At 38.3% G+C, this 23,898-nt stretch overlaps 1 protein-coding gene across 7 annotated transcripts in view; it reads left to right on the forward strand.

Annotated features, from left to right (window-relative positions):
- The window catches only part of enc (encore), a 1,357,661-nt gene that overhangs the window by 1,025,796 nt on the left and 307,967 nt on the right, over positions 1-23,898 (forward strand). For all 7 annotated transcript variants that reach the window (XM_067147181.2, XM_067147182.2, XM_067147187.2 and 4 more), the window contains one exon: positions 1,785-1,938. In XM_067147181.2, the coding sequence (XP_067003282.2) occupies positions 1,785-1,938 (154 nt within the window). The remainder of the gene's footprint in view (positions 1-1,784; positions 1,939-23,898) is intronic.

The following is a 23,898-nucleotide window of genomic DNA, read 5'->3' on the forward strand; positions in this document are numbered from 1 at the left end:
CCATTTAAATAAGAATGTAATTACTACATTTCTTTCTTTTATGTATTGAATTGGTTGAACTTCAATTATTTAATTTTTAATGTTAATAATTTCAATACGGAACAATGAAATTTTTATCTTTAAATCAGGGAGGACGTCGCTGCTATCTGTAATCATGCGAAAGGAAGCGTTTGAGCTAGATGTGCGAAAGGAGGCATAAAGGTATGAATCTTATGGGTCAAAATAATAGAGCCGTTTTACAGAAGTCCCATTCAAGTTGATGTTTTGCAGTTGTTTTGCGGGCTAGCGATATTATTTATCAATGGACCTCCACTCAATATTATTTTGTATGTAAATTGACGTTTGGTTTTGTTTACATTCTTCTAGATGGGCAGAGCAAAGCATACAAGTGATGATGAGCATATAGTAATGTTCCGGATGTTCAAAAGTGGGATGTCCATGAATCAAATAGCCAAGGATTTACACGTTTCGCAAAAACGAGTCCAGAATGCCATTAGACTGGCAAAACAAACAAAGCCGCATGTGGAGAACGGGGTGACCTCGTGTAACTACTTTTCACGGAGACAGAGTCATCACTAGGGAAGTAAAGAAAGACTCATTTTTGTCAACACCACAACTGAAAGCTATTTTGTTTAGCTACAAAAATAATGTTCTACCATCAACCCCAACGTTTCAAAGACAACTGAGATCCGCAAAATTGAATGGGCACATTGCGAGACAGAAGCCACATGTTTCAAAAGCTAATGTTCAGAAAATGTTGGCCTTCGCCTGGAGAAATGAATAAAATCCTGATATTTGGTGGAGGAACATCCTTTGGTTCGATGAATCCAAGTATAATAGGTTTGCCTCAGACGGAAAAGTCTGTGTACCGCCCACCAAACCAGGAATTTAATCCCAAGTACACTTTAAAAACTATGAAATACTGTGGCGGAAGTGTTACGGTATAGGGACGTTTTTCATGGTACGTCATTGGTCCAATACACTGTATCAACGGCATAATGAACGCAGAAATGTACAAAGACATCTTGGCAAATGTGATGTTGCCTTATGCTGAAGAGGAAATGCCGCTGAAATGGAATTTCAGCACGATAACGATCCATAGCATACTACAAGGATCATAAGGCAGTTTTTTTCAAGATCACCATATCGAAGTATTAGAGTGGCCACCTCATGCCCTGACGCTTCACCCATTGAGAACTTATGGGAGATCGTAGACAAGAGAATTGACCACTCAAATGCTACTTTGGGAAGTAATCCAGAGAGCCTGGTATGCGATCAGCAGTGACAAATGCAGGCATTTAGTCGACTCTATGGGTAAGAGGAGCAAGGCAATCCTCAAAAATAAGAGTTACCCCATGAAGTACTACTGCACTCCTATGCAAAAATGACTGTTCCTGTAAATTTCATAAGACTGAGGTCAAGTACAAAATATTTGTGTCAATTGGCTCTATATTTTTGACCCTGTGGTCTGGTATTCTTTTGAATATTATTGATTAGTTTTAGTTGTGTTATCTATATAACTGACTGCGGTACAATGTGACTCTGTTGTAATGGTTCCTGTACAACGTAAAATTTTGTTTCCATCATAGTACAAACATCTCCAGTAATAAATTTGCACTTTATTCCAAACCTTTGCCAGGTGGCTCTATTATTTTGACCACCACTGTATATAGTGTTACAACCTGGAGAGTGACTTACCTATTTGTTTTAGTTGATGGTATGGTACTCCTCATTGCCATTTCAGTTAAGAGACATAATGTGATCTCATAATATTATTTTTCTAGGCTAAGCAGTAGTAGTACCAGTATGGTGCCTGCACCAAATTCAACATTGCCGTACTATCATCACCATCATGCGACTGGAATAAGTCCTTATGTGCAGCCAGGCCAGCCTAGCTATCGAACTCCAACACCGCCCCAAACTCCTACTCAGAACCAGGTGAGCACAGCAGATTTTTGAAGTGAAATATAAAAATATTAATGCGTATCTATGTTTTAATATCCTTGTAACTATTACTAGTTGTAATGAAAACTGAAGTGACAGAATATTATCCTGAGATTCTATTCTTTAGCTTGCCTGTAACAGAACAGCCTCAGGGATCTTGCATTAAAACACTATTACATGTCAACCGACTGCATCAGGATGAGATTCTACGACATTTAGCACATGCCATTTATGCTAAGCAGCTGGTTTTAGCATATTTTTATTCTTAGGTTTCTTGATTTTCGATTCCAGTGGAATCGTTACGTTTTGAGCTATGATGTAAATGAACCTACTGTATTATTCTTGTGTGTTACGGAGCAGCCTGTTTTCCTGAAACCCTATATTCATTATTTAGCTACTTCATTACTTTACATGTGTTACCTTTTAACAATAATTTAATCTGACATTAAAATATGCTTGCCAACTGCCACAGAATAATTCACAAGTGAGTTACATACATTTGTAATAAATTTTGAGCTATAGAATATTAGTGAAATTTCAAGTGCTCTGATGTTCATACTGATTGTTTCTGACACATACATACATACATACATACATACATACATACATACATACATACATTATCATTATAGACCATAATGCCCTTCAGCGTTCAGTCTGCAAGCCTCTGTGAATTTACTAAACATCGCCACAATCCTCTGTTTGCAAGTAGTGCTGTGACTTCATTTTGTTTTATACCTCTTATCCTTAACCGTCAACTGGTGTGATGGCATTGCGTAACGTAAATGATGTGGTGCAGATCAAAATGACCAACATATATTTACAAAATATACTACAAATCAGATCATTTATAATGTAAATATTATCTATTTTAAAGCAGAATATAAACATGTTAGATTAATATCACTCATGTACTATACACATATATGTTCACAAAAATAGTAGGCACTTTTTGTGCTCTGAAAACAGTGTTTCCTTGTTAAGCTCTTCGGATGTTATAAATATTTAAAAACGTCCCTTTTAGTTGATATTTGTACTTAGGACGAGTGTTTTAATGAAATGCTGTCCATTGCTATTTCTGAAGGGCAGAGGTTTTCCCGTTCAGCTAAGCTCAATTGCAGGCACTGTTAATACAGGCTCACACGGTGCAGTTACCACATATGGGCCACATACACGTTTTGCATGATTCTTTTGTCTTCCTGTTTAATTTAGATGGGCAGACATAGCAATGTTTCCTCTTCCCTGATGTTATGAGTTCATTATTGCCTCTTGCTGGAAGCTCACTACCAATAATGTGACACATTGTTTGACGAAGTTCAGGAGGAGGTCTGTCCTTGTAGATGCGTCGCATTTTGTTTTGAGTTACAAGTTGCCTCCCCAGGTTCCTGAGAAATAGCAGTCTTTCCTTTACTTTCCCTGTTTGTTTGGAATAGTACAAAATGTAGCTATTTATTCCAGCTATATTAAGAACTTCGTAGAAAAGTGCCATAGGCCAGCATCCTGTACGTCTTCCAACATCATAATTGGCACACTTCTGGTCCAAGCTGTTGATCCCGCTCTAAGTGTTGTTGTACGACGGGATAATTTCCTCTTTACCTGTATCTGAATCAGATCCAGGGCCGTGATGCATGCTTGACAGTAAGAGAACATATTTATTCTTTATTGGCACGTGGGACAGTGATGTCATGTCCTTTGTGTAACAATACAATGATGAGATCACATCGTGATCCTTTCCTGCTTGAATTCGTAATGGTACTTCCCTCTTATTTTTCCTGACTGTTCCCACGTAAGTCCCTTGTCTTTCCAAACTTGGACTAGCTCAATCGAGGTAAACCAATTGTTATCTGGAATGTTCCTGTTTGTATGATAAATAGGGTATGCAAGTCTGAGCACGGTTTGAGTTGGTTTGGAGAACTGTTTCTGCCCATTACTAAGTCCTATACCATCCGAAAAAATCCTGTTTTTGCATCGGCTAAAATCATTATCTTCAATCCATAGCGGTTCGGTTTACTGGGCATAAACATTTTGAGTCGACAGTGTCCTCTGAACCCCACTAACATTTCATCAATACACATGTAGGACCCAAGACTATAGGATGATTGACAGTTTTTTACAAGATGATTAACAATCGAAGGAAATCTGCCAACGGATCTACTTTCTTTCGATCTTCTCTGTCATGTGCACTGTCAAACTCATTACTCTAAGTAAGAAAAGAAATCAGGGGCTGCCTGGCCGAGGCGGTAAAGGCGTACTCGGCTCGCCCGGAAGGACGTGGGTTCGAATCCCCGTCAGGAAGTCGTAAAATTTAAGAAATGAGATTTCCACTTCCGAAGGTGCATATGGCCCTGAGGTTCACTCAGCCTACACCAAAAATGAGTACCAGGGTAATTCCTGGGGGCAAAGGCGGCCGGGCGTAGAGCTAACCACTCTACCCCATCAAGTGCCGAGGTTACGGAGAGTGGAATCCTTTACCTTCCACCCCTCCAAGGGCCTTCATGGCCTGTAGGGAGATGACTTTGCTTTTTTTTTTTTTTGCTTTTAAGAAAAGAAATCTCTGAACTGACATTGTTGCATGAAAAATGTTACGGCCAAATCCATCCTTTCAAAACAGGGAACGAACATCTTCATTGCCAGATTTACATGCCCCACTCAAATACAACAATCCTAAATATGCTTTCGTCTGTCATGTCGGTTTCTGTTTATGGTTTTCTGACCATTGGCTTTGAACTGTCTTTATATAATCATTAGTGTGCAACAGTAACTCATCTAACATTTCTTCACTGAAAATAGCTGACCAGAAATGTTGTTCTTCAACACATAGGTCAAGATTACGCACTTCACCAATAACACCTGGAATCTTTCTCACTAGATTGTGTGCCGTTGTGTGTCATTGAGGGGGATTAGCCGCCCACTTGAATGCGCGCCAGGCCTTGCCATAATAACACTGAACAGGGCTATTGTTTCCTTCGTCCTCATCCATGTCTTCTTCTGCTGATTGTTTCCTTATGGAGTCATCTTCACTGAGATTTTTGCAATCTTCCACTTCAGAGACATCACTTAAAATATCAGTATAGTTTTCTAGATCTAGATCCTCAGAATGTAGGAGACGTGCTATGTCTTCAGATGGTAATAACACATTCCGGCTCGAATTTCCTGCCATTCCTCTAAGCACTCACCTCGCCTGTAAGTTAAAACAAACAAAATAATGTATACAAACACTCGGGAAAGAAAAATTTGATAAAAGAAAAAATCGTAATATCTAGAGCAATAAAACGGAATCGTCCACTGCCAAAAATAAGTTACGTACTTGCTGTGGTGTGGGTCAGATTGACCAACCATGACTGTAATTTCACAACAGCACAGAACATTGATAAGATAACTACTGGCATTGAAAGAGCTCGATAATAGATGCAGCTACTGAGAAGAAACACATACTGGTGGGAAAATCCAGGAAGCTACTGCGGAAAATATGTACGTGGCAGTGATTTGACCCGTACCGCACAAACTGAGGGTTAAATCGTTAGAATGAGTCTAACCATCGTCATCTTGGTCTCCCTCTACTCTTCTTACCCTCCATATCAGAGTCCAATATTCTTCTGCGTAACCTATCCTCCATTCATCTGACATGACCCCACCACCGAAGTTGGTTTATGTGTACAGCTTCATCCATTGAGTTAATTCCTAACTTAGCCTTTATCTCTTCATTCTGAGTACTCTCCTGCCATTGTTCCCACCTGTTTGTACCAGCAATCATTCTCGCTACTTTCATGTCTGTCACTTCTAACTTATGAGTAAGATATCATGAGTCCACCCAGCATTCGCTCCCATAAAGCAAAGTTGCCCTGAAAACAGACTGATGTAAAGATAGTTTCGTCTGGGAGCTGACTTCCTTCTTACAGAATACTGTTGATCACAGCTGCGAGCTCACAGCATTAGCTTTACTACAGCTTGATTCAATCTCACTTACTATATTACCATCCTGGGAGAACACACAAGCTAAATACTTAAAATTATCTACATGTTATAGCTTTGTATCACTAATCTGACGTTCAGTTCTGTTGAATTTCTTACCTGATGACATCAATTTAGTCTTCGAAAGGCTAATTTTCATACCATACTCATTGCACCTATTTTCAAGTTCCAAGATATTAGACTGCAGGTTTTCAGCACAATCTGCCATTAAGACCAAGTCGTCAGCATAGGCCAAAATGCTTACTACATTTCCACTTAACTGAATCCCTCCCTGCCATTTTATACCTTTCAGCAGATGATCCATGTAAACCACGAACAGCAAAGGTGAAATATTACAAACTTGTCTAACCCCTGTAAGTACCCTGCACCAAGAACTCGTTCTACCATCAGTTCTCACTGCAGCCCAATTGTCAACATGAATGCCTTTGATTGATTTTAATAATCTACCCTTAATTCTTTAGTCCCCCAGTATGGTGAACATCTTTTCCCTTGGTACCCTGTCATATGCTTTCTCTTAATCTACAGATCATAAATACAACTGTCTATTCCTCTCATAACATTTTTCAATTACCTGGTGTGTATTGAAAATCTGATCCTGACAGCCCCTCTTTGGTCTGAAACCACACTGGTTTTTGGTCCAACTTCCTCTCAACGACTGATCACACCCTCCCTTCCAAGATGCCAGTGAATACTTTGCCTGGTATACTAATTAATGAGATACCTTGATAGTTGTTGCAATCCTTCCTGTTCCCTTGCTTATAGATAGGTGAAATTACTGCCTTTGTCCAATCTGAAGGTACATTGCTAGGGGCCGTATTTTTTGTAAGAGTGATACGGATGATTTTTTCATATCTTTGTTCTTGCCTATATGTGACCTTCTAGGTACTTAAAGTACTGTATTTTAGCAAAATGAACTCGTGAAATTTGATTTATTGTGCAAATTGGGCAAATAATCACGATATATGCTCAACTTAGTGCAAAAAATGAAGCTCTCCAATAAACGTTTAAATGCTTCTGACAACTGGACTATTGTAGTTTCCTTTTCAGTTTCTTGATAGCACTCGATATTCTCTACACAAACGCACACTAGGCGATGCGCACTGTGTATCGGAAGTACGTGTATTCAGTTCCGCGTTCTTGAAAGCAGTTTATAAAAATCTGTATCTGTTATCGATCACAGCAAATGGCGCTGTGGTCTCAAGAAGACCAGTCGTAGATACAGCAGTGAGCAGTGAGAGTTCGCTACGTATGAACCTTTTTTTGGTTAATGTCTAGCGTTTAAGTATAGAAATGCTGAAAACTAACGTCAAAGTGATTTTTTCGGGGGCTGAGGAATACAACAGTGTGGGGTTCAATGTATTTGTTGCTGCAAGAAAGATTCTAATGTGTAAATACTGTAATGTTTGTATTACATGGAAACGAAAAGACACGTGCAATAAGCACTTCAGTGTGTGAGAAACACACACAAGGAAGAAGAATGAAGCAAATGAACATAATTCTAAGCGGCAAATAGCAATCGGCAATACTTCACACATCGCAAAGAAGTTAAAAAGAGATAGAGAGCAATCATTCATGTAAGCCAAAATTCCTCTAGAAATAAATGGATAATGAGGAAGTGGGTGAATATAAAAGGAAAGATAAATAATACTCTGTTTATTATTATTATTTTTTTTTTTTTTTTTGCTTTATGTCGCACCGACACAGATAGGTTTTATGGCGACGATGGGACAGGGAAGGGCTAGGAGTGGGAAGAAAGCGGCTGTGGCTTTAATTAAGGTACAGCCTGGTGTGAAAATGGGAAACCACGGAAAACCATTTTCAGGGCTGCCGACAATGGGGTTCGAACCTACTATCTCCCGAATACTGGATACTGGCCGCAATTAAGCGACTGCAGCTATCGAGCTTGGTCTCTTTATTGTTAAAATATGACCATGTTAGGAGGCCTATTGTAAATAAATCGCCTGATTGAGTAGTAATAATGTTATTGTTTTACATCCCACTAAAATCTGTTACAATTTTCGGAGCTGCCGGAATGTTGTCCCACAGGAGTTCTTTTACGTGCCAGGAAAACTAGTAACACAGGGCTGACATATTTGAGCACTGGATTGAGCCAGGATCGAATCTGCCAACTTGGGCTCAGAAAGCCAGTGAATTTGTATCCAAGTGTTAGCAAGCATTATGGTTTCCGACATCTAATGTGGACAGCGAGAGCGGCTTCTTTGCTTACATAAAGATACTTTCCGACCGTCGCATAACTCTGCCTGCTGATGTTAAACATAGGTTATAAACTTCATGGTTCTGATCCGTATTGAATTGTAAGTACAATATAATTATTAAATTAATGTAGTAATGGTCCACCTTTCAGTACTATAATATGTATAATCTAAATTACATTAATTAATTAGGAACTAGTTTCGGCCAGAGCTTGGCCATACAGATGTCTGTATCTGTGTTAACCACATCTTCTTGTGCCATCCTAACAATGTCCAACAACATTTCAGTATGATTTAAGAAGCACCACGAGAGTATCTCATTTTATCACCTTGATTGATGATGAAACAACATCTAACAGTTCTCCGTCAGGTAACAGTTATTTACAGCGGTGTTCAATGGCTTGCATATGACTAACACCACTCAGATAGATTTGGTGATGTACTATGGGATCAACCTTTACCAGTTCCCATGTACTATTGAATTATTTATGATTAAATGTTGTGTGTATATAAATTAATACTTGAAATATTCTCAATGATGAACATACTCAAGAAGTTAGAACCTAGTTTATATGTTTTACTTTAAGGCTGCAGATGGCCAGCCCCGGCTGAAACTAGTCCCTAATTAATTAATGTAATTTAGAATATTACATATTATAGTATTGAAAGGTCGCTACTGCATTAATTTAATAATTATATTGTGCTGATGTTAAAACCATGCTAGTTTGTACTTTGGAGAAAGGTAATTCAACATGTAAAACAATGTAGGCTATGTAGAAATCCATATTACAGAGAAGATCACCAAACTTTATTTCGAGGTATCAGTGATTTATATATTTCTACAACATTTTGTATTTGGTATTTCCTTGTTTTAAAGATTTTATAACAAGGATAACTGATACAAGTTAACTTTAAAAACCCATACCAAAAAAATTGATTTACCCCATACCAAAAGGAAGATTTCACAAGAAACATCAAATCAGTTCGGCAGTTTATTTCACGAAATACCGACAGAAATAGTGACAGTTTTAACACCGAAATCAACAGTTTTATTTCACCAAAAAAATAACGCCCGTATACATTATCAACACTATGCTAATCTTACTACTCTATGAAGCCATTTCATCCCTGCCGTCCCACTATACTTCACCATTTCAAGTCTAATTTCATTTATTCCTGCTGCTTTATGATAATGGAGTTTACTTACCCTCCTTTCCACTTCCTCAAGCATAATTTCACCAACATCATTTTCTTCCTCCCCATGAGCTTGGTTGTTCGCGGCACCACCAAGATGATTTCCTTTTATGTTGAGAATATTTTCAAAATATTCCCTCCCCCTGTCCAGTGATTCCGTGGGATCTATTATGAGTTCACCTGAATTACCCAAAACACTGTTCATTTCCTTTTTCCCTCCCTTCCTAAGATTCTTTATTACTGTCCAGAAAGGTTTCCCTGCTGCTTGACCTAGCCTTTCCAGGTTATTACCAAAATCTTCCCATGACTTCTTTTTGGATTCAACAACTATTTGTTTCTCTCTGTTTCTTTCATCTACGTACCAATCCCTGTCTGCCTTGGCCCTTGTTTGGAGCCATTTCTGATAAGCCTTCTTTTTATGTTTACAGGCTGCTCTCACTTCATCATTCCACCAAGATGTTCGCCTTTTCCCATCTTTACATACAGTTGTTCCTAGGCATTCCCTTGCTGTTTCTATTACAGCATCGCTGTATGCCACCCATTCACTTTCTATATCCTGAACCTGCTTACTGTCTACTGTTCGAAACTTCTCACTAATCATATCCATGTACTTCTAATTTCCTCGTCCTGGAGACTTTCTACCCTTATTCGTTTGCAGACAGATTTCACTTTCTCTACCCTAGGCCTAGAGATACTTAGTTCACTACAGATCAGATAGTGGTCTGCATCATCGAAAAATCCCCGGAAAATCAGACAATCGTAACAGATTTCCTGAATTCGAAGTCGGTTAAGACATAGTCTATTATGGATCTGGTACCCCTGCCTCCCATGTGTGGCGGTGAATAGTCTTATGCTTGAAGAATTTATTCGTAACTGCTAAATCCATACTAGCACAGAAGTCCAGCAAACGCTTCCCATTCCCATTAGCTTCCATATTTTCCCCACATTTATGAATCACCCTTTCGTATTCTTCAGTTCTATTTCCAACTCTCGCATTGAAATCGCCCATTAGCACTATCCTATCCTTGCTGTTGACCGTGACTACGATGTCACTCAATGCTTCATAAAATTTATCTACTTCATCTTCATCTGCACAATCACATGGTGAATACACCGAGAGAATTCTCGTCCTAATTCCTCCAGTTGCCAAATCTACCCACATCATTCGCTCTTTTACGTGCCTAACAGAAACTATGTTGCGTACAGTGGTATTCCTGATAAACAGCCCTACTTCATACTCTGCCCTTCACTTTTAAACACCCGTCAAGTACACTTTATAATATCCTGTCTCTTCCTCATTATCTCCCTTTACCCAAATATCACTCTTAGTACATCCAGTGCATCCTCTTTGCTGACTCAGCCAGTTCTACTTTCTTTCTTTCTTTCTTTCTTTCTTCCATAAGCCCCGTTAATGTTGATAACTCCCCATCGAATTCTATTTTGTTCGCCAAGTTGTTTCCAAGGAGTCCCTTGCCTGTCAAATGAGAGTGGGACTCGCTAGTCCCATAGGTCCGAGGCTTGCTTGAAATGTTCTGAGTTCGGTAAATTCATGAAGCTGGATGCTGCCCTACTTACACATAGTCCAAGTGAGGATCTCTCTAATGGGTAAGGGACCACCGGTGGATTTTATAGTCCTGGCCGCCTGTCCACAAGGAGGGCCACGACTCGGAACATGTCCGTGATGCCCACTCCCATTCCATAGTAACTGGTATCCCGACTCTCAGGACCACTTACTAGACCACTCAGCCGTTGCCCATGGTTCACGAACTAGGACTTGACTACAGTAACCCACACCATGAAAAATTTTCTGACAGTTGCTACTAAAATTTTATAATTGTTGTTACTTTTACATTTCTTATTTCAGCGGAGCAAAGTTGGGAAAGAAGTGTGAGGGGTGAATTGCTGGATCAGGATTAACTGGAATTTACATATAACTAGCAAATTCACTTTTGAAGTTTATTACTTTTCTTTCACTGTATTTAAGAAATTGTTGTTGTTGCTGATGATGCTGGTTTTTTAAAGAGGCCTAACATTTAAGGTCATCGACCCATTTAAGAAATTTATATTGGTTAATTCCGGATATTTACAATATGAGAAGTTCGAAGCCTCCCAGAATATTTACAAAAGTATGATGAAATGAAATGGCGTAAGGCTTTTAGTGCCGGGAGTGTCCGAGGACAATTTCAGCTCGCCAGGTGCAGGTCTTTTGATTTGATGGCTGTAGGCGACCTGCACGTTGTAATGAGGATGAAATGATGATGAAGACGACACATACATGCAGCCCCTGTGCCAGCAAAATTAACTAAATATGGTTAAAACTCCTGACTCTTCCAGGAATCGAACCCAGGACTCCACTGACCAAAGACTCCGGTTAATCCTGATCCAGCAATTCACCCCTCACACTTCTTTCCCCTCTTTGCTCTGCTGAAATAAGAAATGTAACAGTAACAACAATTATAAAATTTTAGTAGCAACTGTCAGAAAATGGTTCATGGTGTGGGTTACTGTAGTCGCGTCCTAGTTCGTGAACCATGGACAACAGCTGAATGGCCTAGTAAGTGGTCCTGAGAGTAGGGATACCAGTTACTATGGAGTCTCATTTTGAATAGCTCAGTCAAAATCTTTGACATTCAGGTCTTCAGAAACTAGCAAGGTGGGAAAAGTTCCCCTTCTGTAATTTACTCAGTCAAAAACAGAAGCCTTTGCTTCCCGAAGATTTTACAATGCACAGGGTTTCTAAACCCGGGTCTTTGTTTTACATCAGAGTACAACTTGCCCCTTTTTGGGTTATGAATATTCACCCAAGACCACATTTGTCTTCATCACAGAAGAAAGCAGAAAGTCGTACAAATTACTTCTACACAACTAATATGAATGTTACCCTAAAAAATATAAAAATGATTTATATTGGCATGTAGCCCACACTGCTCAGCCGAAGGAATAGAAAATAAGGTTTAAATTTACAAGGTTGAAAGTTCACAATGAAATAAAAATCTAAGCACTAAGTGCGTGTGCAGCGCTATGATACAGGGGCTAATCCCATACTACCAGGTGATTAAGTATTGGAAGGTTTAAAGCATGAAAAGTGAAAGAAAATTTAGATGGTTGGAAGCTAGTCACCCTACACAAATATAAAGGAAGGTTAACGAGGGTAAACACTCATGCTTCCTTTCATTTCAACTATTTCTTCTGGGGGAATAAAAATATAAAAATCTATAAAGACGAAAAGTTATTTGTTTTTAAAAGACAAAAACCATCTAGACTATTTAGTAAAAACTCTTCTGGTTGGGTTAAATGAAATTATTATCAGATATTCTGATAGGTGAATTAACTTGATATGCCTCTAGAGGGGCAGATCAAATAAATTGCCATTTAGGTAACTTCAGAGAATTAAAATAAACAGTGGGGGATCAACAGTATGAATAACATCTAAATACAAACATTCTTTCTGACAAATAATGACATCTGGAATCTACAGTCTGTCTCACCATGTTTGAGAGTCGAAGAAAACAACCACAAGCACTTGTATTCTGAAATACTACCTTGTTCCAAAAACATTCTCGTGTTCATTAGACTATTTCGCCTGAGTAAAAATACCCATTATTAAGATTTTTTTAAATCACAGAGGAGTAAGAACAATTCAATTTTCTGTTGTGAGGTTTGTAGTAGAGAGACTGAAGGTAAGGACAACCTAACGTTTCGTCATATATAAATATCACACCAGGCAAAATGCACCCCTGTTAGAGACACAAACTCATTGAAATAACAGCCGATTGTTTAAACTTAAAAATACAACAATAAATCCACAAAATAAAATTGTTCATGCATTATTGGGTAGCAATCAGACTCACTGTTTACTCGCTGTCCTGCAGTTGTTCTGTCACTTCCATGTTGGTGTTGTCATCGGTATCCGTGTCATCAGTCAAGTTGATAACAAACTGTTCAAGGCCTTCATCCGCAATGCCATCCAGCTTCCACATATTAGCTTCCTCCTCATCGATTACGTGTTGAATACAGGATTTCCAGCGGTCAGCAGTGACAGTATCAAGTCCTTCAATCAATGGTTCTCACACTTTCTTAATGGTGAAATTGGCATTATTTCGAGCCACATGTCCCTTAACCTGGCTCCATACAAGCTCTATTGGGTTTAAGGAGAAATGATACGGAGGTAATCTTAACACGGTTCGTCCCGACTCCGCTGCGGCCTTGTCAACTCGGTACTTGTTACAAGCATCACGAATGTGCTGTGGTGTTAGTGCCAGTAGTTCAGCTTTAATGCACTGCGGATCATAGGAAATTTCTTTCGTGTCTAGCCAGTTCTGTATGTTGATCTTTCTCCAAGACTTGTTCAGAATTCTCTCGACTTTAACAGAGTGAGTGGGAGCATTGTCTAAAACAATCATGGCATTTTTTTGTAGGCAGGGAAGAATTTCAACAAACCGTTTCCCGAATACGTCTTCATCCATTTCCTCATGATAATCCTTTGTAGACTTCGTTTTGAACAATGACAATCCCCCTTCCACAAAATCTTTTTTGTTTCCTGTGTAGAGAACAATTATGCGTTTACCCTTGCTGGAGGGAGATTTCAACCCACTTGATAATCCCCTAAGAAATCCATCTTTGCTAGATTTCATAGTTTCATCTTTCCATATCTTTGTAGTAGTTTGCCCTGCATTTACCCACATTTCATCAAGGAAATAAATAGGTCTACCCTCTGCATGAAATTTCCTAATCTGACGTAAATACTTTCTTCTCCACAACACTATTTCATCTTTTTCAATAAGCACACACTGGCGATTTTGAGGTACATAAGTAAAGTTAAAAAGCCTGTGAAGAGTTGCACGAGAAAAGTTAAGTATTAAGTCGTCACTATTAACTGAAGCTTGCACCAGCCATACCGTCGCTTGCTGGCACAAGTCACACAAAGATGAGAGATACCCTCAAAACAAGTTAAGCAAAGATACTCTCCAAAATGTCGAGCAGCTGAAACCAGTCCATAGGAAACGTGGTTCGAGTAAGAATGTTTGACCCGGAATAACAGCAGAAGTATGTTGAAAGAAAACCAAGACATGTTTTCTTTAAACAAATAATTATTTAATTAGTAATCTTAATTTTTTTTACAATTACTAAATATGAAGAGTGTCCACAATTTAAAAGACCTAGTTGCACCTTGGCGTAAATTAAAATAATAATATTAAAAGTAGTGAGGAGAGAGTAGGTAACTGAAAATGCACAAGTACTTGAATTAAAAATGAAAGAGGAAATTAAAGGAGAAATATATTACTTAAATAAATCAAGGACTACCTTAGTCAGAAAGAAATACCCAAATACCATTAAAGGGACGAGACATCCTCTAATTTAAAATTCAACAATAGATTAAAATTGGGTAATTAATCAATTAAATTAAGGACTGCGTTAGTCATTCAAAATACCCAAAAACCATTAAAGGGAACAAACGTCCTCCAGTCAAAAGCAAAACAAAAATTAAAATTAATTAATTAATAACAAGGACTGTTTTAGTTAGCCTAAAGGAAATAAGTACAAAGAAAGGTGTCCTCTAATCAAAAGCAAAACAGAATTAAAATTAATCAGTAGGTAATTTTGAGATCCAATGAGAGTTGTTTACAAGATAATAAGGTTTCATATGTCCATGGTCTAGATTCACCAACAGGCAGAAAGATGTGGTAGAATAAATGACTTATCTCAATTAACTGACTCCTTGCGAAGATGTGATTAATTCCAGTTTTCACCAGTTTTTGTTTCTTTTTCTTTTCTTCACTTATTGGTTCACAACACAACATAGTACAAGGGGCCACAGGGATTCTCGCAAAGGATCGGATCTCAAATGTACATTACAGAAACATAAATTAATGTAGAAAGTATCACTTGTCACCAAGACAGAAATGGTGTCACCAAAATAAAGAAAATGAATAAAACAGGTCACAAGAGGGACGAGAATATTCACACACTTCTCCAAAAAGTCAGAGCAAAATCAGCTCATGTCATCAGGGACATGCCCACACAAATCAATATCAATAATCATCACCAAGGGCATCAGTTGCCATGAGGACAACCACACACACATAAGCCACCAAAGTGACCAATCACAGAATAATACCAACAGTATGGTGATCCCAAGGCAGAAAAGAAGAATAATACAAAATCAGAAGTTGAAATAAAGATCCGATTCCCGGACCCTGTGGTCTCCATTACTTTAGGGGATGACACCCAATAAGCAGTTCAATACCAACCAAGATTAAATAGGTACCATTAATACAGTTTTCTTAATCACAACTATTTTTTATTTCATCTTTTAATGTAGATAAGTAATATATTTTATTGAGCCATTAGCATACTTACACTTGACTGGCATATTTTACTGCTAATTTACTACTGTAATATTCACAAATATCAACAAAGATCACGTCATATATGACTAAACATTTATAAGAATGGAACTTGTTTTAACTGAATAGGCAAAAGCCTATGATAAATTATTCTTACTTTATGCATTAGAAAGAAAAGACTAATCCATTTTATTATAATTACATGTGTATATTGGGTCATTATACACTGACTGACAGAGCAAATGCAACACCAAGGAGTGGTCAGAACTTTATGCCAATTGCAGGGTAGACTGACGTCACTGAGGTATGCTCATGATGTGAAATGCGCCGCTGTGCTGCGCACGTAGCGAACGATAAATGGGACACGGCGTTGGCGAATGGCCCACTTCGTACCGTGATTTCTCAGCCGACAGTCATTGTAGAACGTGTTGTCGTGTGCCACAGGACACGTGTATAGCTAAGAATGCCAGGCCACCGTCAACGGAGGCATTTCCAGCAGACAGACGACTTTACGAGGGGTATGGTGATCGGGCTGAGAAGGGCAGGTTGGTCGCTTCGTCAAATCGCAGCCGATACCCATAGGGATGTGTCCACGGTGCAGCGCCTGTGGCGAAGATGGTTGGCGCAGGGACATGTGGCACGTGCGAGGGGTCCAGGCGCAGCCCGAGTGACGTCAGCACGCGAGGATCGGCGCATCCGCCGCCAAGCAGTGGCAGCCCCGCACGCCACGTCAACCGCCATTCTTCAGCATGTGCAAGACACCCTGGCTGTTCCAATATCGACCAGAACAATTTCCCGTCGATTGGTTGAAGGAGGCCTGCACTCCCGGCGTCCACTCAGAAGACTACCATTGACTCCACAGCATAGACGTGCACGCCTGGCATGGTGCCGGGCTAGAGCGACTTGGATGAGGGAATGGCGGAACGTCGTGTTCTCCGATGAGTCACGCTTCTGTTCTGTCAGTGATAGTCACCGCAGACGAGTGTGGCGTCGGCGTGGAGAAATGTCAAATCCGGCAGTAACTGTGGAGCGCCCTACCGCTAGACAACGCGGCATCATGGTTTGGGGCGCTATTGCGTATGATTCCACGTCACCTCTAGTGCGTATTCAAGGCACGTTAAATGCCCACCGCTATGTACAGCATGTGCTGCGGCCTGTGGCACTCCCGTACCTTCAGGGGCTGCCCAATGCTCTGTTTCAGCAGGATAATGCCCGCCCACACACACTGCTCGCATCTCCCAACAGGCTCTACGAGGTGTACAGATGCTTCCGTGGCCAGCGTACTCTCCGGATCTCTCACCAATCGAACACGTGTGGGATCTCATTGGACGCCGTTTGCAAACTCTGCCCCAGCCTCGTACGGACGACCAACTGTGGCAAATGGTTGACAGAGAATGGAGAACCATCCCTCAGGACACCATCCGCACTCTTATTGACTCTGTACCTCGACGTGTTTCTGCGTGCATCGCCGCTCGCGGTGGTCCTACATCCTACTGAGTCTGCCGTGCGCATTGTGTAACCTGCATATCGGTTTGAAATAAACATCAATTATTCGTCTGTGCCGTCTCTGTTTTTTCCCCAACTTTCATCCCTTTCGAACCACTCCTTGGTGTTGCATTTGCTCTGTCAGTCAGTGTATTATGTAATAAAAGTATTTAACTTGTCATAATTTTAGCTATATTGTAACATTGGAACTCTTAACAAAAATGTGTAATCAACATAATGTTGTTAAATTTCAGAATATCTCATAAAGCTTTTAGGAATCAGGCATAATATAAAATGCAAACATAGGATTCTAATGTAGCTGAGGATGACCTTGTAAGAGGTCGAAACCGGTCCTATTATACATGTGATATTCCATCATACATGTGATAATAAGTATTGATTAGGTGGAACCTTTCTTTCTTTTTATGATATTTAGTCTGTCAGGATCTGAACAACCTTCATCACCAAAGTCAGCATCTGTTTCTTCTCCTCCGTCTTCATGCAGCCCAGTAAAGATATCAACAACTGAGTCGGTGATATCTGAAGGATCGGCCGCTTCGTGCTCATCCTGAATTTCTGAAACTGTTACTTGCTATACTCTGCAATATATTACAGAGCAATTAGGGATCCTAAGACTAATTACGTAAGGCTAATTACGTAAGGTGTAAGCTAAATATATGGTCGTTATTGAGCGAATGTGGAAGTCAGTGACAGTTCTCAGGTAACTGTCCAGCGGGTCGTTAGCGTCCCACACTAGGTTCTATTGAAAATACCGGAAATCCTAAGCAACTTACGCGGATATCAAATTATGTATGTGTATTATTGAAGTTTTAGATAGTAAATACTGCAATGAATAACCTGCCAATGAGAATAGTTGTCAATTCTACTTACATCCTTCACCCGCATGCAGAGGGCTGACATTCCATCTTTCTTCTATTGACTCCAGATCAAAAATAACGTCAACAATGAATCAAATTCCCGCCCAAACGTATGACAAAATATATAATGGTTAACTTAATCGATCTTACAAGTGTCAAGAATGTAATAGCTTAAATAAAGATGGCATAATTTGATGGGTCGAAAACGACTCGCCTGGGCATAAATGGGTTAAAGATAGAATATAACTCCTAGAGCGGAGAGGATGCAATAAAACTTAGCGACATAAAGCCGCTCAGAAAATAGTATCGGGAAAGAAGTCTGAAATAAAGTCCAAAGGGACACAGATTTCAATGGCGAAATACCCGGACCAAAAATGTAGTGGGAGAGGCCTAAAACACGTCACCTCGGTGACAGCCTCCCACCTGAAAGCTCAGCTTAATCTCCTTCATAGTACAGTGATCCAAAAATAAACTAAATTTAACAGGTAATAGGTCCACAACAGATAATAATCACTGCAGCAAATTCATTATTACGTACCCTTAGTATACACAGTTTCCAATCATTTTAGTACTAGTATCAATTACAATACCAAAAACCAGCCCAGTGTTCGATGAACATCACATTCACATTTTTAAGCTTGTAGCTTAGTCCATGCAATAGAACCTTTACACACCAAACGCACATTGTGTTCACTGGGTACAACTCCATGTCACAGTTTACTTTTATTTTCAATAAGTTCCTTGCACCAGATGCACATTAGATCATGCATTTTGAAAAATAGGTTAGATTCCACTCGTGTAGTTACTTTGGTAATGGTCGAACATAACCTGTGGTTATTCGATAAGTTTCACCATTAACTGATGAGTTCCGGTAGTTCATATACACATATTTTCTCTTAACAACAAGCAGATTCTTTACATACTTCCAAAACTTTATCCAGGATCATTAATTTAATTTCTCTCTACTATCAGATTCTTGATCAGATTGGTCTCATGTAAAATAGTAAATTACAATCTGAACTTTAGTCATAAATATCTTGTTTTCAACGGTAAAGTAGTGCAAATTCATGCTTTATCCCAAACATCAAGTTACCATAACCGAAAAGAAATAACGTGAAGTGGCAAGAGAGGGCAAGGAAGAATCGAATTAGGTGAGTGAGCCCCTGTATGACATCAACTACCATAAATTGGTTTAAACACAATTTTACGCAGTAATCAATCAACAATCAATCGACTCATGGCCACAACATTCGCTCACTAAACTAAGAAACACCTAGGAAATCAGGCATAGAACTAAGGTAAAGGTAAGGCATACCCAAAAACTTCATTTAACGACTTCTATCAAATAAGACACAATAGAGCAAACCAATCAAGAACAGTTCACATCAGCAGAAAATACTCACCATACATTAGAATGCACATTCAAGATGAGTGCATAACACATAAGATGCAACGGATATAGTCATTTCCACCCACGTACAGGCATAACAAATACCTAAATACACCTTCAACATAACCCAGAGATACATTAGCTAAATAGGTAAGGGGAAGTATCCAAATTATAGTACACAAACACCAAATACAAGTGCCGTGATTTATGATCGTGATTTATGAGTTTCATGTCCGTATTGACAGATTACACATATACATATAAGAAAGGATTTCCACCTTATCAATACTGTTTATTGTAAAAGTTTTTATCTTACATTACTGGTTTCGACCTTATCTGGTCATCATCAGCTGAACATAGTTTTGTACCTTTACATATATATTAGGCAATAATTGACATTACTCTGTCTAAAGTGAGATGCCGTGAGGAATCAACATATCTGAATGTGTCCAAATTGGGCATGCTAAATGTAAATTGAATGTGTGTTATCGTTTGGTATGTGGGTATAAAACTATCTTCTTTAAGACTTGGAATTTACCTATGCAACCTATTCTAATGCTTAAATCTAAGTTGTATATACAAATACAATGAACACATTAAAATACACTGAACATATTCAAATACATTAAAACAAGATGTGTAAAAACACTTCATAGTTTTGAATATGCGTGTCTTGCGTATATCTTCATTTGACTCCTGTGTTAGAGTTTTAATCCATAGGTGTGGATCAATTGATGCTTGTGATCATAGGTAATGATGTGGGTCTCTTAAAATGTCCTGTTAATTTGCTTAAAAGATGTCTTCATGTGTACATATAATAAAACACTTTCGTTGTTAACAAGGTCCGATTGTGTGGATAGAGGTAGGTTGGTATGTGCAGCTCTGCTATAAGTGGAATCTTGTTCTTTAAGTTAAAAGCAGATGATGTGGTCCTGGTCATTCATGAGTTGTTTAATATTAGATTATGGTGGAGGCTCCTTCCTCATCTACACCTGTGTGCTGGTGTTATAGTTATCTGTGAAAAATAAAATAAAGTGTAAGTAATGAATTGTAAATTGAAGGAATGCCTGAGGGTGTGTGTTGATATGGATGTGTGCTTACTATTGTTGTCGTGGCTGGGTTGCGTTCGCCTTGGGCTTGTGTCTGCTGTTGTGAGGGGGGTAAGCGGAGGGGTAGGGAGAGTTGCTGTTGTGGGGGTAGGGGTGGAGCTGGGCATGTCATTCGACGGTTTATGGCATGTGTTATATTCCATTTATTAATTATTTTAAGGCAGTTGTTTTTTAGGACAGGGATGACTTTATTGAAGATATTAGTTTTTTCTGTAATTTCATTTATATAGAAATTGGGGTTAGCGTATTGATCTAATGATATATAAAACTCTTCTGTTATATCGAGTAGGGAGTCCTTGGGATTTATGTTTAGTATTTTCATGTTATTTTCAATGTTCGTGAATCCGTGTTTATATTGTTCAATGTGCTGGCCTATTGCGAAAAAATGATTATGATTTATAGCTTTTAAGTGTTCATTATATCGAATAGTAAAGTTCCTTTCGGTTTGTTCAATATAGCTGGTCTCACAATTTTTACACTTGATGTGGTATACTCCTGGTTGGTTGTATTTGTTGTTGCTATCGATTGTCTTGACATTGTGTAAAATATTAGTACTGTTATCTGTGGTTTTAAATGCTATTTTTAAGTTATATTTTTTGAAAACATTAGTTATGGGATATATATGTGCGTTGTTGAAGGTAAATAATATGTAATCTTTCTTAGGTTTGTCTGTTTTTGTCAATTTGGTTTTGGGTTGAGATTTGATTTTGTGAATAATTTTATTGACTATTTCTTTCTTGTATCCATTGTTTTTAGCTATGTCATGTATTAGTTGTAATTCACTGTTTAAAACTTCTTTTGATAACGATATATTAAAGGCTATATATATATATATCATGCTGTAATAAGCTGCTTTTTTATGTGTATTGGGATGGATGGAATCTATTTTAATCGTGTTTGAAGTATGTGTAGGTTTTCTGTATGTTTTGTAGGTAAATGCTAAAGTAATGCTAAGTGCAGTCAGGAACATGCCGACTGTCGGTGTCTGGAATCTCGAAACATAAACGGCTAAAATGAAGTATATGTCGATGAAATAAGTGACAGAATTAACAAGAGATACCAGTGCTGTTGGCAGCATGGTATTAACAAAAGTGGAGGATATTTCTCAGTGTACCAGCACTAATTCACCACCTATCTCTGCGACCCAATAGTAAGGCTAAGTTAAAACAAACTGCAACAATCTACAATCCATATAGTGTACTTGAACAACAAACCCAATTAAAAGTCTTATAACAGAAGCTACACACTGAGTAGACTCATTTCGAATTGAAATTACCTTCATGCTAAAAGTGCGAGAAGCCTTTCTCCTAAGCAGTAATAACATTAAAAGTCAACATGGCCTTCAGATACAGAGGAACAACCTTCTAACTTCGAGCAAAATGACTTCCTATGTTCTGAAAAAGAGATGGAGATTAAGAAAGATCCACATAATATGGTTGCTGATTCTATTTTGGAGGAGGTCAATATAAAAAAGGTTGAGAAATCGTGTTCTGCTAAGAATGAGGGGGAAGAAGTTCGCGATGAAGAACGGAATAACAGAGGAGGTTCATCTCGTGGGCCTGCTTGTCAATAACTATGTAGGAGCCCCTGCTCACCAAACATGAGCCAGCGTGACCTTCGGGTACAGAAGAACAACCTTCTAACTATATTCCTCAAAACTAATATAGCCATGATTTTAACGAGGGCATTTCCACATTTATATTTTACAGAAGATGTCTGAAAACTAAACACTAAATTGAAATTAAATTTAAGTAAAGTAACACAAACCCTGCCCAATATTAATTATTGCAGTATGGTACAGATCTCATGCTCTAGTCACTTTAGCTATTTCTTTCAGTGCATTCCGGTACAAGCTAGGAGTAGAAATGTTGATAAGACAGGCACTGCCGGAACAGACAGGTCCATCTAGTATTAATTGAACAAATATTCTTAAGATCCCTCCCAAAGACCAAGCAACACATCAACGGGAACAATATTCATACAAGACTGTATCAAGTGTCTAGGATGTTCCTTCTCAATTAAGCAGCAGCCTAAAACTATGAAACAGTTTAATATTGTACTCTTGTCAATTCCTTGACGTTACAAGAGACCCAAAGTCAAGACGCTAACAGTTTCATTCACAACGTTCTTGACCAGTCTACCTACAACAATCGGTTTTTTAAATCTCCACTTGTGCATGACAACACATTTAAATATTAGTTACGTCAAGAACATGAAAATGAAAATCGTGGGTCAAATAAGCCCCAGTATTAATATCACCCTTTCTCAAGACTTATGATAAAAAAGAAGATCCATTTCATTTTATTTTTGAACATTTTAAGTTAACCAGAATAGAACTGCCAAGTTAAAACACATTTAATTTAAATTTATATTTTCAATCTTGACCAACCTACAATCAACAATCAGTTCAAATCTCCACTTATTGTTGACGACACATCCTGTCAACAGACACGGTACGTCAAGAACATGATATGATATAGGGGTCACATAAACCCCGATATGTAATCCTCTTTACCAAAAAGAAGATCCATTTTAGTTTTGGACATTTTTCATATTAGATAGATCAGGACCAAAAAACTTAACTGTATTAACTTATGTTACCCATCTTAAGAGTTCATTAATGTTTGTATATATTGTATATAATGTATATATTGTATATAGTGTATATATTGGTATGTTTATATTGGTTAAAAAGGTCCCAAACCTTGACCTATAGGTTGTATACAGGCTGAAGATGCCCAAAATAATGGGTGAAACATGTACCTGACCCAAATAAGTCTACATAAAATCATGTAGATAATAACCACATTAGATTCACAATTAAGTATTTATTTATTTTCCACCTAGTCGATACAATGATTGCTTAAGGCAATTTTTAATGGTCAAAAGTGGTACATGTTTCGTATATTATCAACATCTTCAGCCACATAACACTGTTTAGATGAAAAATATATAAAATTGACAAAGAAATGCTTTAGAGGAAGTGTCCTTAAAATTAACATAAGATTGACAAGATTAAAACAAACAAATAACTCAAGAGAAAATATATAAATTATTTCTACAATAGAAAGCAGTCGTCAAGGAAACACTTGTACAATATTCCATAGAGAAATTGTCCTAATAAATATTCTTTTCTTAATAATTCATGAAAAAACATCAATTTATAAATTAAAAATTATACAGTTTATAAGTAATTATCGAAATGAAGAAATCCTGATATCACAGTGCAGCTCTTATTATTAATGTAGATGAAAATATAACTAATTCCTAGTTGTCAAATCTTATTAAGCCTGCTTTCCTTTGGAACAGTAACTCCTGTCATTCTTTCACAGTTTTGCGCCGGGTGTAATAATGATGATGCGTTCT

The sequence above is a fragment of the Anabrus simplex genome, chromosome 5, assembly GCF_040414725.1.
Source record: "Anabrus simplex isolate iqAnaSimp1 chromosome 5, ASM4041472v1, whole genome shotgun sequence".
Lineage (NCBI taxonomy): Eukaryota > Metazoa > Arthropoda > Insecta > Orthoptera > Tettigoniidae > Anabrus > Anabrus simplex.